This window comes from Girardinichthys multiradiatus, chromosome Y (genome assembly GCF_021462225.1).
Source record: "Girardinichthys multiradiatus isolate DD_20200921_A chromosome Y, DD_fGirMul_XY1, whole genome shotgun sequence".
Classification (NCBI taxonomy): domain Eukaryota; kingdom Metazoa; phylum Chordata; class Actinopteri; order Cyprinodontiformes; family Goodeidae; genus Girardinichthys; species Girardinichthys multiradiatus.
Window position 1 is genome coordinate 31,098,447 of NC_061818.1, and position 20,763 is coordinate 31,119,209.

At 37.7% G+C, this 20,763-nt stretch overlaps 2 protein-coding genes across 4 annotated transcripts in view; one reads left to right on the forward strand and one right to left on the reverse strand.

Moving 5' to 3' along the window:
* The window catches only part of LOC124864203 (histone-lysine N-methyltransferase EZH1-like), a 23,689-nt gene extending 15,228 nt beyond the window's left edge, over nucleotides 1–8,461 (reverse strand). For 2 of the 3 annotated variants that reach the window (XM_047358879.1, XM_047358878.1), the window contains exons 1-7: nucleotides 7,596–7,665; nucleotides 4,304–4,488; nucleotides 4,041–4,166; nucleotides 3,702–3,824; nucleotides 3,415–3,532; nucleotides 1,932–2,150; nucleotides 1,341–1,443 (exon numbers count right to left, since the gene is read on the reverse strand). In XM_047358879.1, coding sequence (XP_047214835.1) covers nucleotides 1,341–1,443; nucleotides 1,932–2,150; nucleotides 3,415–3,532; nucleotides 3,702–3,824; nucleotides 4,041–4,166; nucleotides 4,304–4,488; nucleotides 7,596–7,650 — 929 coding nt within the window. In that variant the 5' untranslated portion in view covers nucleotides 7,651–7,665. Of the gene's footprint in view, nucleotides 1–1,340; nucleotides 1,444–1,931; nucleotides 2,151–3,414; nucleotides 3,533–3,701; nucleotides 3,825–4,040; nucleotides 4,167–4,303; nucleotides 4,489–7,595; nucleotides 7,666–8,085 lie in introns of those variants that run through there. The other variant, XM_047358880.1, reaches the window with a different exon arrangement.
* Nucleotides 7,613–19,363, forward strand: LOC124864204 (receptor activity-modifying protein 3-like). Its single transcript, XM_047358882.1, has 7 exons — nucleotides 7,613–7,743; nucleotides 12,871–13,003; nucleotides 13,476–13,553; nucleotides 13,640–13,663; nucleotides 16,583–16,609; nucleotides 16,772–16,949; nucleotides 17,044–19,363. The coding sequence occupies exons 1-7, from the start codon at nucleotides 7,693–7,695 to the stop codon at nucleotides 17,291–17,293; spliced, it is 741 nt and encodes a 246-aa protein (XP_047214838.1). The 5' UTR covers nucleotides 7,613–7,692; the 3' UTR covers nucleotides 17,294–19,363.
* Nucleotides 19,364–20,763: the final 1,400 nt, after the last annotated feature.

A 20,763-nucleotide genomic window follows, 5' to 3' on the forward strand; every position in this document is an offset into this window, starting at 1 on the left:
ACTCGTCGTTGAAGTGGGGGAAAAAAAGGAATTTCCCCACAGATCTGGGTAGATTTCCATGAAAAAAAATTTTTTACCAGGCACTTCGAAGAGGTTCTGATGCTGGAGGACAATGTAATGAATTGAGTGGGTTAATACACCCAACAACCGAACCGAACTTATCCTCTTTCAGCGTAGGCATACTTGAGCTTGGACTACAAAATCGCAGCAATAAATAAATATGGCACGACCTTTATAGCTGTTCTGCAGCAAATACTGTGACGTAACAGTTGGAAAAACATAACAGCTGACAGAAAAAACTGAACAGACTGAAAAATATGACCCTAAAAGAAAATAAAGATATCTCCGCAACACATGAAGAGACAAAAATTCAACTTATCTCCACTCCTACAGACTCCAAATACACAACAAAATGTATTTAAAGGCTAAAAAAGTGGACCAGTCAATCAACATGAAGATCTAAAAAGCCAACACAATATGCCTAGATCTAAAGATCTAACTTAGAACAGATAAGAAAAAAAGTCAGTGAAATCTGTTATGTCTGGAAGGGGTGAAATAAAGAAATTTCTAAAAGGGGAGAGCCATTATCCACAAATGGTGGAAACCAAAAAGAGTGGACACACCTTTTCAGGGGTAACTGGCCAACCAAGATTCTTTTAAGAGTGCTTTGACAACTCATCTAAGAGGACCCAAAATAACCAAGAACATCTGAACCTCTGCAACCTTCACTTGCCTAAGTTAAAGTTAGTTCGTAATGAGTGATTTAACAGAAACAAGAAACTGGATAAAACCTTTATACATGGTAAAATTCAAGTGTAAAAACTGACGAGACAAAAGCTTGATGGCAGTTGTTGCCACCAAGATTGGCACAACCAGTTGGTGGGTTAAGGGGGTAATTACGTTTACATAGGGCCGGATGGCTTTGGAAAGTTTTATTTCCCTTAATAAATGAAATCATTATTTTTGGTATTTCTTTGGCCTATCTTTGTCTGATATTAAAATTTATTTTCATGATCATTGATCATTATATGACGCTTGACTTTTTATGCTTGAATTTCCATACAGGCTGTCGTAGGGTGTCCAAACTTTTTCACATGATTGTAAGTGACAAAACAAGCAAAAACAGAACAAATTTGTAAGGGGCCAAATATGTTTTTACAGGACTGTAGATGTTTCTTCTAAGTTTCTAAGCTCTTTCAGATCCTGATGCAATTACCCTTTGAGAGAGGAACCATGCATTCTTATTTCACCTGTAGCTGCTTACATCTCCATGGTGAACACTAAGCAACAGACTAATGATCACGGTGCAAATAGATCCCAATTGTCTACACTTTTCTTACTTTTCTTTCAGCTCCTCCGTAGTGCCATTGTAGGGGAACATTGAGGCGATGGCTGTAAATATCTTATCGTTGGGGATCCTCTGGCTGCTGGACACATCCTTCACTTTTGTGAAACAAAGCAGGGAGTGTTACACAGTGATCCAGATAAGACCAAACATCAGGTTTTGATACAGATGCACAAACACTGATTATGCAACATGTGCGTTTAAACTTTTTGCAACAAGATAGTTTCCCCAATTCTAAAGGCCAGTTGGTAATAACAAAACTGTTCTTAATAGACATACTTTCTTGTAATCTTTAATTTAATAGCATCCTTATACATGCATGTTGAGTGGATCCATTTCACTAAGTGTTGGCAAAGTGTGTAGTTTCCACTAAATCCAAGCACAGCTCTGTAACAAGAGTCAGGGCATATCAGTGTCATGAACAAACAAGTTCCCTCAAACAAGGGAAAACAAGGGCAGCTTTAAAGCAACAATGCCGGTTCAAAAGCTGCTGTGGCAGGGCAACCTTGTGGCAGCTGCACAGTGTAAAAAAGAAGAACAGTATGTGCCTTGTTCACGCTGAAGCACTCCAAACACAGAGACTCACCCTCAGTAGTGCCTCTCCTTTTTCTCCTGATTAATGTTCCAGCTTTAGTCTCTTCTGAGCCTTCCACTGAGCTCCTCATCATCCTCTCTTCCTCTTTCTTCCCTGTAACCTCTGCTGCTGTCACCCCTGCCTCCTTCTCTTCGTCTTCGTCATGGTCAGAATACTGGCTCAAGGCATCCACGAGCTCTTTAAAGATCTCGTCACTGATGAACCCACCCTCTGGGACAAAATGTAAAACCCAAAAACTGTGAAAACTGAATTTTTTAATTGTCTTAAGTAACTGTTCATGCATACTCAGTAAAATAAAATAAGTTCTATTAATTCACATGAAATACATCTACAGTATATATATATATATATATATATATATATATATATATATATATATATATATATAAAATGCCCTGCAAAAGGTTTTATAAACCTTAAACGTTTCCACATATTTTGTGTGATACACCAACATAAAGTGGTGCATGCTTGAAATTGTAGGGAAAACATATATTTAACTATGGTGTGGATTTGTGACCAACTGTCTTCAGACATCAACTAATTAGTAAATAATCTCATTAAATCTAATCCATACATTTGGATCAATACAGTTTTTCAGTGAACTCGGAGGTTTGTTAGAGAGGATTAAAGGATAAGTAGCATCATGAGGACCAAGGAACACAGCAGACAGGTCAGAGATGAAGCTGAGAAGAACTTTACAGCAGGGTTGGGTTATAATCCAATATCCCCATCTTTGTGTATTTTATGGAGCACTCTCAATAAACCATCCTAAAATGGAAAGAGTATGTGACAACTGCACAACATCAACACACAGACATCCACCTGAACTGACAGACTGGCAGAGCATTCATGAGAGAAACAGCCAAGAGGTCTATGGTAACTCTTTAGGAGAGGCAGAGATCCACAGCTCAGGTGGGAGAATCTATTGACAGGTCAACTTTTTCATTTGCACCTTAGTTTGCCAAAGGCTATGTAAAGGATGCAGCAAACTCGTGTGCTCTGTTCAGATTAAAAATGTAAGTTTTTGGTCTACAAATGAAATGCTATGTGTTACAAAAAACTAACACTGCATGCAACCCTGAACGTAAGCCGGTCAGAGTAGATGGGAAGATGGATGTAACTAAATACAGGGCAATCAAAAAGAAAACCTGTTGGAGGCCACATAAGATTTGAAACTAGGGTGGAAGTTCACCTTCCAGCAGGACAACAACTAAATCTACAATGTAATGGTTCACATCAAAGCACATTCAGGTGCCGCCCAATGGATGCTCTTCATCCAATTTAACTGAGCTTAAGCTATTCTGAAAAGAAGAATGGGAAAAAAGTTCAGTCTTTACATGTGCAAAGCTGGTAGAAACATATTGCTAGACATTTGCTGCTGTCATTGTAGATTAGGTAAATGTGAAAAAAGAATCACAGCAAGTATATACATTTTAATGGCACTGCTTGAAACAGTATTTCATACAACTCATACCTCTGTCACCATGTACACCATCATAGTTGTCGATGAGCTCCTCCAAGAAGGCTTCGTCCTGTTCAAGCACCTCATCACCCATGTAGGGAATGTTGTGGAGGAATGTCTCATCCTCTACCTAGAAAACAAAAAACTATTTTAATATGATGCTGCTCCTTTCAACACCATAACTTTAGCTGTTTCCAAGTGCCTCAAACCTTTTAACGAATACAATTACACGTTAGTCATAAATAACTGATCAACTGTGAGTATAAAAATAGTAGCACTGACAAAATGGCATATCATACCATGAAGTTGTTTTGCAGTGGTGACCACGAGTACATAAATGGGATCCCTGCCACTGTAGACAGAGGTTTCATGGAAATGGCCTGAGAATTAAATCCTGGGAAGCCAAACTCCACTGTACACATCTAGAAGAGGACCAGAGGTGAGCTGCAGATGACTATGCTCTGAAGAACTCTTTGAGATAATTATAATCTTATGCAGAGGTTGTTTCAGCTCAGGGAAAATGAATGCAATTCAGTAAAACTCAACAGCATGTGGGAACAAAAAGATAATGTTATATTTCCATACTGCATGGATTATGAGCCCACTCATGATTGCTCTTGTTTCATCAGAGAACATACCGTCTTATTTGCCAGAGATCCACTAAAGGTTGAGACAGGAATGGCCTGAATCCTGAGCTTGGACCACTCTGTGTTCAGGAGATTAGTCTGCAGCTCAATTTTTTGCCTGTTGGACATGAACAAACTCTGGAAACAAACACAAAAAGACCAAATCACATAAAACTGAAATGAAGGCTATAAACCACATACAAATACAGCAATGTTTTTCCAACATGCACGGAAATAAATCTATCAGCCATGTCTCAATGACTGGCTTAACCCACCTTGCCTTCGTCTACTTTTTTCAGACGTTTTAACTGGAGTAGACGCATGTACTCAGACTTGACCCTCCTTCTCCACTCCAGGAGGCTGTGGGAAGCGGTAAAGAAGCCAGGCTCAGGACTTGGAGTTGATGGGACAGCACTGGTGCCAGAGGCCATGGTTGCAGCAGCTGTTTCTTCCATTATTCCTTAAAAAGTAAAAAACAGCATTCAGCAAGTGAATTCAACCTCGTAGCAGTTTCAAGTTTCACATTGTTGGCTATTCTTTTGGCCTCATAAAAAAGAAAAACATGTGAAAGGACAAAAAGTGGTCATAACTCAATTTAAATCAATCCATTTCTTTCCGGTACAATCCAATCAGCAGTGGTCATATTTTTACATAGACTCATTATCAGCATGAATTTCCTATTATTGTTTGGGTTTATTGCATTTCAGACATTTTTCAGGTTGGACTTATGCTACAGCAAACAACTTGAATTTAGTGCATAAACTTTAATTTAATGCACATTTTCTCTAATAGTAACAGGTTCAAATTATACAGGCTCCATTATATAGATATGTCAACCAATATCTGATTAAATCGATGTTAGCAAGAGAGAAACCCCAGGCCTTCAATGAGGCCCTGGCATAATTCTAGCAAGATATTTCACCATTCCTTTTGGCAGAAGTGGTAGGGCTTTTTTTTTAAATGTTACAGATTTGAATTTAAAGTATTGTCTAAAATTCTGAAAGGAGATAGAAGTTGGGGGCATTTCAGAAACTTAGTGTTACATTGATTTATCTCTTCCAAAACTAGTTTTGATGTATGTTTGGGAACGCCCAACTGTTTCAAAGTCTCAACTGTTACTGTCAGACCAGAGGAAAATGATGGATATTTAGGAACAATCTGGAAAATGTCAGGACACCAGCATCACTGTACACAATAAACTGAGTTTAACATCATGTTGATGAAGAGGACCTTGAAGTAAAACCAGGATTTGCAGCTACCCACATGGACAAACCAAATTGCTTCTGAGCAAACACATATTTACCAAACAAGACAAAGACTGAGCTATTTGGCACTGTGGAAAGAGGAATATTGGAGCAGCCAGGTTGAAGCTTTCAAACCTAAGAACATTGTACCAGCTGTCAAGCATGGTGGTGGTAGAATGATGCTGAGGGTCCAAGGTAGCTGGCAGAGGTGTTGTTGGTTCTCGCAAAGTGCGTAGAATAATAAAGAAGGATGGCTACTCCCAGATTATTTAACTGCACCTCAATACAACAGCTGGATGGCTGAAACCTGGACTCAACTGGTTGTTTCATTAGGACAAGGAAACCAAATGAAGATCAGAACTGGTTTTGGAATAGATAAATGAGGCTAGCATTAACCAGAAAACACACTTTGACAAGCTACAACATGTACAATAGACATTTTTCCAAACATTAGTGAGTATATACAATACCGTTCAAAAGTTTCAGACACACTTTCTCATCTAATGATTTTCTTCATGCTCATGACCATTTACATTGTACGTAGGTTGTCAGTAAAGGCTTCAAAACTGTGAATGAACACATATGACCAAAGTCTACCTGACAAACAGACCACAGTTTGTGAGACTGAAGGGTTGTGTGTCTAACCATATAGTCAGGAGCACAGGAGCACCAAAGGGGACTGTACTCTAACCATTGCTTTTCACTCTGTACACCTTAGACTTCCAGTACCAGACAGACTCCGGTCATCTGCTAGCTCGGTTGATTCTGCAGTTGTGGGGTTGATCAGAGATGGACAAGAAGCTGAGTACAGGAAGCTGTTGGGCTGCTTTGTGACATAGTGTGGAAACAATCATCTCCTCTTCAACGTAAAAAAAACAAAGGAAATGATTGTAGATTTGAAGAGAAACAAGAATAGTTCAAACACTATTTCCATCATAGGAGAAGGTGGTGGAGGAGTATAAATACCTCAGTGTTCACCTGGACAGCAGACTGGAGTGGAGATGCAACTGTGAAGCTGTCTACAAGAAGGGACAGAGCAGACTGTACTTCTTGAGGAAACTTAGGACATTCAGTGTTTGCAGCAAGATGCTGCATATCTTCCATAAGTCTGTTGTGGAGAGTATGATCTCTTCAACCATCATCTGCTGGAGTAGCAGCATCAAAGCCAGGGACTTAAAAAGCTCAACAAGCTGATAAAAAAGGCTGGCTCTGTTCTGGGGACTCCTCTGGAGAACCTCTGGAGATCATTGTGCAAAGAAGGATTCTTCATAAAAAGGAAGAACATTATGGAGAACCCTGAGTATCATCTTCATGAGACTGCTGTAAGACAACAAAGTGTCTTCAGTCAGAGGCTTCTTGAGATCTGCTGTAAGACAGACCTCTACAGGAGATCCTTCCTGCCCACAGCCATCAGCATCTACAGCAACTCTTTGTAGCTCTGCATAATATGAGCTACAACAACATTTCATTTCCCTTTGGGATTAATATGGTATTTTTGAATTTTAATTTAATATGGAATTATGTAGCAGACAAAAATTTTAAAAGAACTCTAATTATGTTTTATATTTTATATTCCTCAAAGTAGCCGCCCTTTGCTGTGATGAATGAATATTAACCTTTGGCTGTCTCTCAATGAACCTCTGGGAAGTTCTTTCAAGACTCTTTGGAAAACCACTTTAGGTGACCACCTCTTGAAGATCATGGAGAGAACACCAAGAGAGGAAAGCAGTAATTAAAGCAAAAGGGGGCTAGTTTGAAAAATATAAAAATGTTTAGTTATTTAAAACTTTTTGTTTACTATATAATTCAATGTGTGTTCATTCACAGTTTTTATGCCTTTGTTTAGAATCTACACTGTAAATAGTCATGGAAATAAAGAGACCCATTAAGTGAGACAGTGTATCTAAAACTTTAGACCAGTAGTGTATGCATATCTTTGACCCCCAATACATGTTTGATAAAATACACAATGAAGCCAGGCTTGTACACAATTCTTGTTTTTAAAATTAGTTATTCAATGTATAGTCATTCCATCCTTAAAAAAAGGTTCATGTGCACTTCAATCAACATTCGGTCCAGTATGATCCTAATTAATGTACCGTACTGTTAAAGTCGGATCATATAAGATAGTATAATGCAAATCGGTAAGAAAAAGCTGTCAAATGAATTTTTCTTCAACAATCTTTTCGATGATTTAACACAATCTTTTTTTTTTTCCAGAAAAATGCACGTTCCCATTTACCCTAAATTTAACCCTCTTTGAAATAGTGCCCCCTACTGTTTGCAAAACAAAACTGACATCCTCTGAAGAAAACAAGCCTACCGCACGGGCGATTTAAACTGCAGCATGTTTTCAGCTCATTTCTGAGGGCGACCATTACAAAAGCAGTTGACAATCATTATGGCCTGAGTTTGTCAGCATGGAGCATCCACATTGCTACAAAGTGGGCGTGCCTCATCACAGCAGAAAAGTGCGTAGTACAGTTTTTCTATGCTTCATCATGGCCTGGGTGAGCATCAACATCACTGTTTGCGATAGAACGCCATCAAAAATAAGCACAGAGGCAAAACTTTGCGCTGAAAACTGCAATAGGATGTTTTATCGAGGAGAAGGAAGCGTGCAAACGTGTGATCCAACACAGATGAAGTGTGCTGCGTCCTCAGGGTGCAGCCACGACAGCTACACGGTGCCCATTTAAATAAGAAACACTTTAACGACGTGCCTACCCAAGCTCCACAATGACGGCGTGGCATTCTGGCACACGACTGTGCACGTGTACATCCACACATCTACTGTCGCGATTATTAAATACCTTCAAATCCTCGCGTCCTCTCTGTTGCGACAACAGCCCCGCAATACGTTCAAGTCCCTCTCTGTATATGTGTGTAGGGGGGACAGAGAGAGAGAGAGAGAGAGAGAGAGAGAGAGTGTATGTGTTTGACAAATTAAGGCTGTCTTTGCTTTGGATCTGACGCAGGTATCTTCTCCACGCGTGGGGACGTCAGAGAAACCCCAACGTTGTCCGCGGACAAGGTGCAGGAGGGTTGTTGTTGTTGTAGCTTACAAATAGCTGCGCACTTAGCTCAGCCCGAGCAGGGTAGTGACGTCTTTAATATGATACAGCCTTTCCGAGCAGAGGAGCCAGGATCTATGGCTATTCTGCGTCCTGGGAATAAAAAGTACCTCGGAGCACCCACGGCTTAGCCTTTACTCGCACATACAGGAACTGATTAATTGTTTGGCTAGTCATATAACTACACAAACGTAACACTCTTTCGGCCTGTGGTTAGTGATATTAATCCTTTAGAAAATGTATCCGACCTCCTGTAGGCGTAAAACACAATAATTAAAATACGCTATGACAAAAAAGCCGTTTCAAGGAAAACAATTAAACAAATAGCTCCGAAAAAACGGAAATAAGTCTAGTGTATTATCTTACAACGGAAAACATATCCACAATATATATTACTTGATTACAGACTAAAGTAATAATAAAGCGAGAGCTGGAAACTAGCTTACAGCTTGAATTCCAGCGGACTTCGGCCGTCGAAAATCACTCTAAATGCTTTTCAGCTTTTCTCCTGCAGAGGGAGCTCTTCTGTTTCGATCTGAAACAGGTAGTGGGCTACATGTGAACAGCATTGATGCCAGAAAGGGCACCACATGTAAACAGAATTTAACTGAATCTTGGTTGGCTATAGAGTGACTGCCAAACATTTCTGATAGATAAGAACAACTTAACTTACAGAAAATAGCGTTGTTATCTTCAGTACAACAACCTGAAATATTGAATAACTGAAGCATAAATAGCCACTTTCCCTTTGTACATCATGCCAAAAATGGACATGAAACCCTAAATGAAATAGATTTCTTAAAGATACTTGTAATTTAGTCTCCTCAAGTTGGTGCACAGATGATTTTAAATACCAGTCTTCTTTTTTATCTTAAAAATAAAATGTTTCTTTGCCTATAGTTTTACGTTAGCTTAATCTTTGTTGGGTTGTGGGGGTCTGGCACCTACAGATGACCAGTCCATCACAGAACTGACAAGCATGCTCCTTTCAAATCATTTGTAAGTTAGATAGGCCAAATAATACAACAGGAGTGTTGTCCAACTGTGATAGTAAATTCCTTTGAAAGAAACAGTGGATGCAGGGACAGAATACATATATTCTAAAAGAAAAATCCAGGATTTAAGCTTAGGATGTTCTTGCTGCGAGAGAACAGTGCTAACAAGTGTGCCACGGTGTAGCCCCAAAATTGAGATGCCAACTATACCTTTCTTCAAGGACACTTAAATGACAAACATCACTCCTAAAGATAAAAAAGAAGTTGTAAAATATGGTGGGGAAATCCAAAAGAATCACATAGGGTTAACAACCGGCATATAAACAATTTGATTTATGTTAACCCTTCCAGTTCTGCTAATTTAACCTGATTTAACTTTTATTTATTATTATTGGTTTTATTTCTGCTAAGCAATGTTTAGAGCTAAATTGGAACAACTAGAAATTCCTAATTTTGTTTGAAATGAGCTGTTGTTTTGAAGTTGTAAATTTTTCAGTGTTAAAGACCAATATTTAAAGGAGTTAATGAATTAAGATAAAATAATTATGAAAACTGCCTATAAAGCAACTTATTGACATAGCAAATGTCAGTCATTAAATTTCTTACTGAAGAATTTAAGAATTAACTTTTTTTATGTTACATAAGTGCAATTAACCCTGTTATTCCATGCATACACACATCTTTGGTGTGAATATAATTTTCTTTTGCAGTTGTACTGATTCAGTTACAGCTTTCTTCTGGATGTAATGGTGAGAAAATAACTTCAACAAATCTTAAATAGAAACGTCAGCCACATAAATTTAATTGAATTTTTGGGTTTCTTGAATGGACCGGTATAGTCCACACATTTCCAGTAGGCCATTCCAGTGTTAGCCTGCTTTATCCATTCCAAAACAATTTTTGAGGCGTGTTTTGGATTATTGTCCTCACAGAGGACAATCTAGCCAAAACTGTCACCCTAAGATAAAAGGACATCTTTTTAGGTGTTCAGGAACAATCCAGGAACCATAGTGGTTTCTGGATTGACTATGTTCAAAAGCCACGTCTATGCCAGGAAAAAAGCCAATTTAAATCAAATTAAAGGCATTTTACAGAAACAAACCATTTCAAATTATATGTTTTACTCCTAATTTGCTTAATCTCTGCTTGGATGTAACATTTCCTGCAGACTTGTTCATTGTACACACACTGTGTCCACAAATATTAGGCAAATGAGCATTTCAACCACAATATTATTTCCAGTGTATTTTCCAACTTCAAGCTGCCTACACTTGAATACTTTTTGAGCATATCAGATTGTGTATATTTGTGTAATCTCTGAGAGTGTGGCCGAAACATTTTGTTGCACATATGAGTTGCAAGAAACGTGTTGGAAAAAGAGATGCAAATTAACTTTGAATTTTGAGAAGAATCAAATTAGAAGCACCCAGGAACCCATTCTCCTTCACTCTTAGTGTAATTCTGTATACTAATAGTTCCACTATAATTGTAATCGCATTGATATTCTTTTAAGAAATCCAAAACTTCACTTTTATGCTCTTAAATGTTTAGGTTTCGGTTTTATTAAAATTTTGGCTTGACTGGAAGCACAGTAATTGTTCAATGGTAAAATTAATCCTCAAAAATACAACTTACCTAATGATTTCGCATGTATTGTTGGCCTACATGTAACACTGAATTTACACGAATAATTCTTATTTACTGCAGAAGGGGGCACTATACTACTAGGGTGACAAAATCTGACCACAAAACAGTATTTAATCAAGATAAAGACACTTGAAATCATGCTGCCAAAACATAACAAACGTTTTTGTCCTGAGCATTTGGTTGCTTGTCTTTGCCTTGTGTTTACATAATGCATTCTTGACTTTTCATGCATTTAGTGAGAAATTTAGAGCAGAGAAGCTTTTCCAGATGACATGGCATGTTTGGTGGTGTTTGACGCAGACACTGCAATGTTGATGCTAAACTGTCAAACAAAAGCAAACACTCACAGAAACACACAGTTTAGAGATAAAGGCTGCAATAAGGAGAAAGTCTCTCTGTATCATGTAAATTCAATCTGTTGATGTTGGTGTGTGAATGACTTGGATGTCACAAGTTAAGTAATATGAGACAAAAGGCTCGGGAATGAAAATATGCCCCAGACAAATAACACCAAAGTACTTTATGGTGGAAAAATAAGCCACATAAAGCTACATTTGTTTCAAAGTTCCTGAACATTTAAAAAAAAATTTTATGTTATTCCGAATTAAAGATTTCATTAATTTATGTAATGATGCTCACAGGATCACCTTTGTCATTGAAACAGTTTTTTTATTCTAAATTCTGAACATTCTATCCTTTACATGAAACTGAGCTCTCAATGTTACATAAAATGAAATATGGGAGCAATTTTGGCATGAGCTACAGTATATGTGGCTTTGTTCCAAGCCCAGCAGCTGAGAAAGAGCACTTATCCTTCGATGATACAGAGAAACACTTCAGTTTCAGAGTCTCCTTGCTACCTCTCTTTCCCCGCAGACGTTTAATGTGACGTTAAAGATGATGGAAACAAGGGGGCTGTTTGTCATCGACATTGATGATACACCACAGCACAGATAGAAAAAGCACATTCCTTACGTAAGCCATGCACAATAAATCTACAGCAACAAAGACCAAAATGTAATTAAATGTGCAGCCAAATGAGAAATTAAAGGGGATCTCCACTTTTCTGAACTTACAAATTCTGCTTATAGTCAGAGGCGTAGCATTAAATTCTGGGCCCTAGGTATAAACTATCTTGGTTGACGCCCATGCTCACTTGATCAATATGTGTAACATTTTTCCCATGCTGTAAGACAAATACAAAGACAATAATAAATATAATCTCAATTTCTACATTGAGAACACACGTTGTTATATACTAATCAGTCTCATGAAATGCTCTGCTGCTCCGCCTCGTTCTGCTCGTATCATCTCGTATCACCCCATACTCCCTAACTCACTTGAATCAACCAACTAAACCACTTTCGACCTTTTAAAGGAGTGTATAACATCCTCCATTATTATTGTTGCAAATGTTTAGTTGGTCAACCTCTTCATTTGGTTTTATAACCGTTTTGGTATCACTTTTGTTATTTAGAAATAAAAGTGAAATATAACACAATCCCCCACATCCATTCACCCAGTTTCCAGTACGCGTTTGGGTTAAAGACAATGCAAAAAAAAAAAGAAATAATAAGAAAAAGAAACTACACATTTTTTGTAAATCACAGCTTTGTCAATCAATGGTTGAACATACATCTTTGTTCGTTCTAACATTATCAGAGGAATAGAGAAAGCCAAAGCAATAAGGAGAGAATAAACATGTACAGAAACTCTTCAATATTTCACAATTCCTGAATCAAAATCAAGAGAAAAACTGATGCTGATGTACCATTGGAGCACAACAGTTGTAGCATTATCAGATACTCTTTGCCACGTGTGGTGAATACGCCCATGCTAGGAAATGAGTCTTTCCTGTTGTTTCTTTTTCTATTTTTTTTAGCTTTCCTGTGTAAAGGTTGAGATATGTAATCCCTACCCACCACTGAAGATAAACAGAGCATTGTTCAGCAAAATGACTGGCACAAGATTTTTTCTTATCTTTTCTGGCTGTTTAGTGGCTCTTCTTATTTGGGGTAAGTGAATGTTTTACATTGTCCATTTTTCATTATTGTAAAGCAATGTCCTTTTCTTCCTCTATGACTAATCTCTAAATAAGAAATCTTGGAAACTCTAAGTTGCCATGTTTTGTAGGTAAGTGAATGGACTATAAAGAAGAATCCAGTTATTATTTATAATAGAAAAGGTTGAGATTCTTTCTACTGAATAAAAAATCCCCCTTTTGTGTTAGAAGAATTATTGTAAATATGTTTAAATTTCCTTTAGCTGAATATATTAAGACATCCTAAGAGGTAGGAGACAAAGGGAGGATCCATTTACTCCCCACAGCTTGGCTCTTACTATTTCAGTTGTCCACCCCACTTTCTCAAACACTGATAAATGTGCTTTTAATGTAAATTAGATTTAATAACATTGTATTTTAATAGTTTCTATTTTAAATTGACTGTATTGCTTTGCACTCCTGAAATTTGGGTTACCTTGTTGCAGGATGCACAACTGTGATTTGTCTGGTTAATGACAATGTAACAGTGCAACTGGTCACAACAACAACGGCAATGACAAGAGGTATTTGTAGATTTTAAAGAAAATAGAAAGGAAAACCTTTTACATGATGAGCAATATTTTTTTAACCCTTGCATGTCTTTATACAGGGCATAATGAAACACAAGAAAGTGGTAAGTGTAAGTTGAAAGCTTTTTCTTTGAGTTATTTGCTGTGTAGCTGTGTGGCCCCAATGAATTCAAGTGTAGTGAAAATGTATTTGCCCCCTTCTTATGTATTTGGTTTTTTGCCACACTTTTGTGACAATTGTTGTTGTTAAATTTTAATATAAAACAACAATAACCCAAGTAAATACAAAATGCCATTTTCAAAAAGATAATACTTTTTTGCAGCACTAGTGGCCTTTATTTTTGTTTTGTTTTTTGTCAGAAATAGGCAGATAGGAAGTGCGCTGGAGAGAGGGGGAAGTACCGGAGCTGGTACTCGAATCCGTGACAGCTGCGTCAAGGACTGAAACCTCCGTATATGGGTCGTGCATTATGCCATATGCAGCACCCCGATGATTTCAGTTATAAAAGGAAAAAACCGGTTCAAATCTTTGTGGAAAAAGTAATTTCACCCTAACCCTAATAGGTGGTTGTATCACGCTGATAACTGGCAATGAGTCTTTTACATCGCTGTGGAGGGATTTTGACCTCTTTGCAGAATTGTTTAAATTCACTCACATTGGGGAGTTTGTTGTTTTGTGTGTTTTGTAAGGTGCTCTTGAGCTTAAGGTCACAAACGTATCACTCCCCATTCTCCTTCAGGATTTTCTGCTAGAGAGCAAAATTCATTTCTTCACCACTAAGTAATCTGGGATTTTACACCCAATGTAACAGGACACAGATCTTCCAAAACGTTTTGTCCGATTATTTCAGGAAATATTTTACCAAAGATCTCGGGGATAATTAAGATGGCAAATGTGTGTCGGACATTTGTGTTGTTTTTGACGATGTTTCTCACCTCCTCTTGCATTTCTTTAGCTTACGGGATGATGCGTTGGTTTTTCAGATATTTTAGCCTACTTTGTGTCATCAGACAGGTTCTGTTTCAATATTTTCAGTATCATACAAGTCTAGTGGTAATCAGGCCTGGGCATGGTAATAAGATTGAATTCACTTTTTGTATTTTTCTTGTTTTTCTTATAGGGTCAGGTTGGTTTGGATACCATTTTTTCATTAATATATGTAAGAATTATTTGAAAAACTGGTCTTTTTGAATTTACTCAGGTTATGTTTGATATAAAGTTTTGTTTGATGATTTGAAAACACTTTTGTGTGAAAAACAGAAGACATTTTAAGGGGACAAAACCTTTTCATAGTGCTGTATCTTAACAACACTCAGAATTACAAAATATTTTTGAGAATTTAGCAGGAATGCATCAACATGATTTATGTTTAATATGTAATAGAGTTTCAGATGTTGAGTAGAGAAATGTTTCTCCTGGAAGCTTGTTTGGGATCACTTCTATGAAATTAATTTCATCTGGAACAAACAGAACCCAGAAAACAGATCTCACAGATTCTGTTTTCTGCTGGGACATCTCCTTGTGTGTTTTGTCAAAAGGATCCAAGATAAACTCTTGAGGAGGTCTCCACCAGAGGGGTCACCAGCAGTAGACGTGAGGCCCATAAAAGCTTTGGGTTAGAGGTTAAATGAAACCTCATTACGAACAGCCCCCCACCTGGATCAACTTCCTGACTTTGTTCGTCATTCACCCCACGCAATGTCAGTGATCAACGCATGAACTCAAAGTTGTGAAACAACTGAAACTTGGTGCAGAGCCCCTTTCACTGTTCCTCATCCTGTGCCTTACTTTTTTTTTCTTTCCCCAACTGTCACCCCACACCTTTCCCCTGCCAACACTCCCAACTGTGGGCTCCTCCTCTGCTGAAAAGACACATTTCCTAATGTCATTACTAAATCAAAATGCTGCTCAGCAAGCAGATGTTGCATGAGGTTATACATGTAGATTAAGTAACATAATTTTAAGGGGTGAAATGTAAACTATAGATTTATTTATTTATCCTTTTTGGTTTAATCAAGGAAACAACCCCCCTCATTCTGTTTTTAAGGCTGGGGGAGGCCGCCATGTGGAACTACCCAGCAGATATGTTATAATTGTGAGCCCCTAATGAGATGAAAAAAAAAGTTTTTTCACATCTGTTGTGAAAATATTATGTGTTCTTTATCAGCACTCATATGTAAAGGCCTTTTCAGTCAGATGGTTATTTCAGAATAATTTACTCCAGCTTTTGTCAAATTAACCTAAATATGAAATCGTGGCTGTCTGCACAGCACACCCTGCAGAGTCATGATTAAATCCACCCTAAAATGCTAAGCCCTAAATGTTTAATTATGTTTCCTATTTGGCAGAGGCAGCCCAAAAGGCAAATAAATCACATGCTGTGAGCCGGCCAGGCCTTTTCGACTGTGAGAAACTCAGACTAAAAAGCAGAACAAGAGTTAAAGAGTAAAGGGTTTTCAGATGTGAGTCCAGCCCCAGCTTGGGTGTGCTCCTTTTATTTGGGAGAATAGAGAGGACAATCTTTGTTGCCTCCACCCCTTTAAAAAAAAAGGAAGAAAAACTAAAAAAAAACAAAAAACAAAAAACGTGTTGGAGAGGGGAAGAGCTCCTGCCAAGGCGCAGGACCATCAGACAGATCTTCGGAGAACATCTGCTAACCGCGGTTAACATTGTTTGGACATCTGGTAACCGAAGATAACCCTGTCGTGTTTCCTGTTATGCCTCGCTGTACAGAGACTGAGAGCTTCATCATTTGGGGAAAAGACACCTTTATTAATTTTTTTCTGACATGAAGGGAGTTGTTGGTTTCATTGGGGTATTCCTCTCCTTTCTCTCTGGTGAGTGTGTGGTTTCCCTTCCATAGCTGCAATCGCCTGACTAAACAGTTGTGTTAGAAGAATTTGTGAGCTAAACCAGACAAAGAGATTGAACTGAATTAGAAATAGTCTGTCTTTTCAGCCTGACGTTTTGTAAGAAGTACATGTATTAATGATAAAATGTTTTTTTTTTATCTCTCATTTAGAGGTCTTTGGAAGCCAACTGCCATTTGGTAGGCAACATTTCTTACATACAGTGCAAATGAAATATGAGTGTTTAAAAATGTATTATAATATTATATGTGATAATATAATAGTTAGTTATTATTCTAAACTGCCTCTATTCTCTTTGGATGTTTTCTCACCTACTCTCTTTTTAATTCCACTTCTTGCAGCTTGCGGAATAAATTCTCCCAGTTGCTCCACTTATTGCAAAATCTGTGTGGATGTTTTTGGCAAACCAACAATGGAATGTCTTTCTGCTTTATTCACTCATCTTTGTCTGCCTGTGTTCAATGATTCAATAAGATCACTAAACACGACTGACTGGTGCGTTTGGGATAAAGTGAGCAGGTAGTCCTATTCCTAAGTCACTTATTTTGCATCAATGATATTGAAAAACATTTGCTGATGTCGCATATCTTTTCCCAACTCTCCTTGTCTCCAGCTTGTACAGCAACTTCAGCCTTTGCACTGAGGAGATATCCGACTGCATCCTGATCCCATGGCCAAACTCACTGGTGGAAGCATTCTTTGTCAACATCCATTCTGAATTTTTCAAAATATGCCCCACAGAGGACTTTACTGACCCACCACCAGCCATTGTGTTTGCCCTTGTGATCACTCCCATCTGTCTGATACCAGTAATGGTCAGCCTGGTGGTGCTCAAGACCAAAAACGGGGATGGTGCCTCCTGATTGAAGCACTAGATATGATCTTTGATACTGATTATGTTTACTTGAAAACTGCTTTTCTATGCTTAGACTGCTTTTATGCCTTCATTTGTCCCATAATCCTGCAGACGTCTAAGTCTCTCTGGACTTAATGGAGTTAATGCTCTGCCTTTTTAAAGGATGTCTGTCAAATGATAAACTTCTTTGAAAATGAAAGTGGGGTTCATTTGCATTGCCATCAGCTGTTAGTGCCTTACCTTCGGTGGACAGTGCTAAGAACACCTCCTAAAGAAACAGAAAAACGTTTGGACATTCAAGTGGAGTCATCACTCGGAAACAACTCCAGTCTTTAAAATTTCACAGGAACTCATTAAAGCTAATTAGTGTTTTTTAGAGGGTTATTATAACATGAAAGTCTATAGCTGTTTACAGTGAAAACTGTATTAATCCATGGTATGGTATGTAACAATAACGTTTTATATGAATCACATATTAGAACAAGGAAGTGGTTAGGTTTAACTGGTCAGTATGATCTGATTTGATGCAAAAGTCATGAAATGTGAAATATCCACACAACAGTGTTTGCTCAAACTATTACTGACCATGAGGTGGATCATCTACGCAATTAAAACAATTATAAGTTGCAGTTTTAGGATGAAAGGGATTCTGATTCCGTTTGTCCTACATGTTAGCAAGAATTTCAGTACTTCTTTTCCTTCTTTTCAACTGAAGAGACTCTTTGATCTCTACTTTGTCAAAACACTGACTGCTGACAGTTACTCTACAAGAACCCCTACCTAAATTTTCCAAACTTTCACTGTAGAAAAAGGCTGTATAAAGGTGTTGTGTTTTTAAACCCACCTAGTTACAATGCTTTGTTCTATTTGTATTCGAAAGTTGGAGTTTCTGAGTTTGCAGGCTGAAATACAACAACAAAAGCCGTAAGCCATTAGCCATAAAGTCGAAATTCCAACTTGGAGAGTTGGAAGTCTCTGAGCATCCCCAAGTTTAATACACATGGCTTGAGTGCATATAAAATATAATTAATTTTGCTGGTTTAAACTCCTTTTTTTTTCAAACAGTTACTATTTGTATCTTTACAACTTATTGTACAACATTTTGTGGTCAACATTTTCTTCATTGTTTAATACATAAAATTGTGAGAAATGCACCATTATCATTGTATATTAGTGCTAGTAGTTAGTATTACAACATTTAGTGAATCCCAGGGGTTTTCCAAATTGCAGCTGGTTTGCTCTCACCTCTAATGTGACCTCATTCAAAAATCCAAACAAATAGGACACAGCATGAGTATTGACTCAACCAGTATCAACATAACATTCTGCAAACAAAGCTTATAGCAGAAATATATATTCAGTGTTGACAGAAGCTTCAAGGCTTGCCATTGTGAAAATAAATTAAAACTTTTAGTGACTGTCCTTATGGTGGGTATTCGTTTTGCCTGTATGGAAAATTTGTTTTAATAATAAATGAGCAGCATATTTTTTTGCTGCTCAAACTAAACTCTGAACTATCTCAAGTTGGACCTGTGTTGAATCTGTAAGAGTGTTAGGATGACATGAGAATCGTTGAATATATTAACTTTGAGTGGATGAGGGGTTTTGTAGTCAAAGGGAAAGCAACCTGAACTAAATCAAAAGGGAGTGACCACTGAGATAGCTCTTCTGTTACTGTTTTTCTTTCAATAGCATGAATTCTGCCTCCTATCTAAATATTAAGAATTTATTGGGATAATTCAGAGTTTATTCTGACCTAGACAAAATACATTAATTGTCTGTGCAGATTAGTTATATACACTGAGTGATGACAAGAAGATCAACCCAAGTCTCTTTGCTTGCAACATGATAGCGTGGATATGTGTTCAGTTGTGCATGACAGTAAAGCCCCAGTAGGTGCTTTCAGACTTGGAACAAAATGTGTATTTATATGCTCTACTTTAACTTTGTTGACAAGGAAAAATGGATGCAGTTTGCAGTCTGAAAGAATACATTCACTTTGTTCTCACACCATGTACTGTGCACGTCTGTATACTTTTTTTGTCTTGTAAACTATTAAATCTATATTTAAATAGTTGACAGTTTCTGGTTGTTTACTCGACTGCAGGGTAAATAATGGTAAAACGTGAAAGTTTCATACAAGAGAGTCTGAGTCTAACACGGGTTTTATAGAATTTACCAACAGGATTGAATCATTTTGCTGAAAGTCCCATTTTAACTTTAGCAGGGTTTGATGAACCACCACAAATGGCCTTACCCCCACCTCCCCACCCCAGCCCCTGCAGGTAGTGTTTCGTGATATATTCAGTGAGCTGTATATTGTGCTACAGTTTCTGTGCTGTGTGAGCCCTGATGTAATCAAGGAAGCCGTGACAGCAGCCATGTATCACACCCTCATCTGGCACACACACACTGCACTGTGGGCCTCTGTCTAATGCCTGTGAGTGTGTGCTTGTGTGTCAGGCTGGGCTGGGTTGTGTAGGAAAGTGTGTTTAGTGACCTTTCTTCCTCTCTAGATATAGGGTCATCCTGACCACCCCCATCTCCTCTCTCTGATCTCATCCAGTGTTGCGTCCCTCCCTATTGTTACAACAAACTAGACATCAACCGTTGTAGTATAATACAAGATGTGGATGCATATATTTTTTTAGCTTTATCACATCAGTTGTCATCACAAAATAGCATATGTGTGTTTTTCACACGCCAACAAAACGTAAATGGAAAATAAAACTCTAGAATGCATCACTTTGTCCTCTTGTGGCTTTAGGCACAATTGTAACAAACTATTTATGAGTACTAAGTAATTTCACTGTCGTTTATTAGATATCAGATATTGAAACCTATTGCCCATTTTGTACAAAAAAAGTATCGTAATGCAGATATTTGAAACTTCATACATCTTGAAATAAAAGCAAGAAAATACTTGCCTATAATCTCATCTATAAACAGAGTAATAATCTAAAACTTAAAAAAGTAACTGTGATAAACAAGGCTTACCTTTAAATAGCAATTATAGTACTGACCAATGAAATACAACGTATATACAATGATGGTTTTAGGTATCTCTGGGTTTTCTCATCATACAAGTAGATTAATATTTCATTCTAGAGATCCGGTGGAGTGGTCGGAAGGACTGCAGACACATCTGCAGGCATCTTTGCGTCGACTGCTGCTTGTTTGGCAAATTCAGCAGCATAGAGGACTTTGGCATTGAGTTTGGCAGTAGTAGGTTCATGGCCATATAAAGCATTAGTGAAAGCATCTTGGAGGCACCATGCCAAGTTATTGATGTTGCATTGATGAATAAGTTCTACTTCAGGTACTTTTATACATTTATACAATCAGTTTGCAATCTGCTTTTCCTCAGCAACTAATATAGGAATTTCTACACATGTCAGGTATAGTAAAATTTAAAAACTGCACCCTCTGATGAGTTATTGAACTTGACATAAGTAATTAATTTTTCTGTTGGTTTGT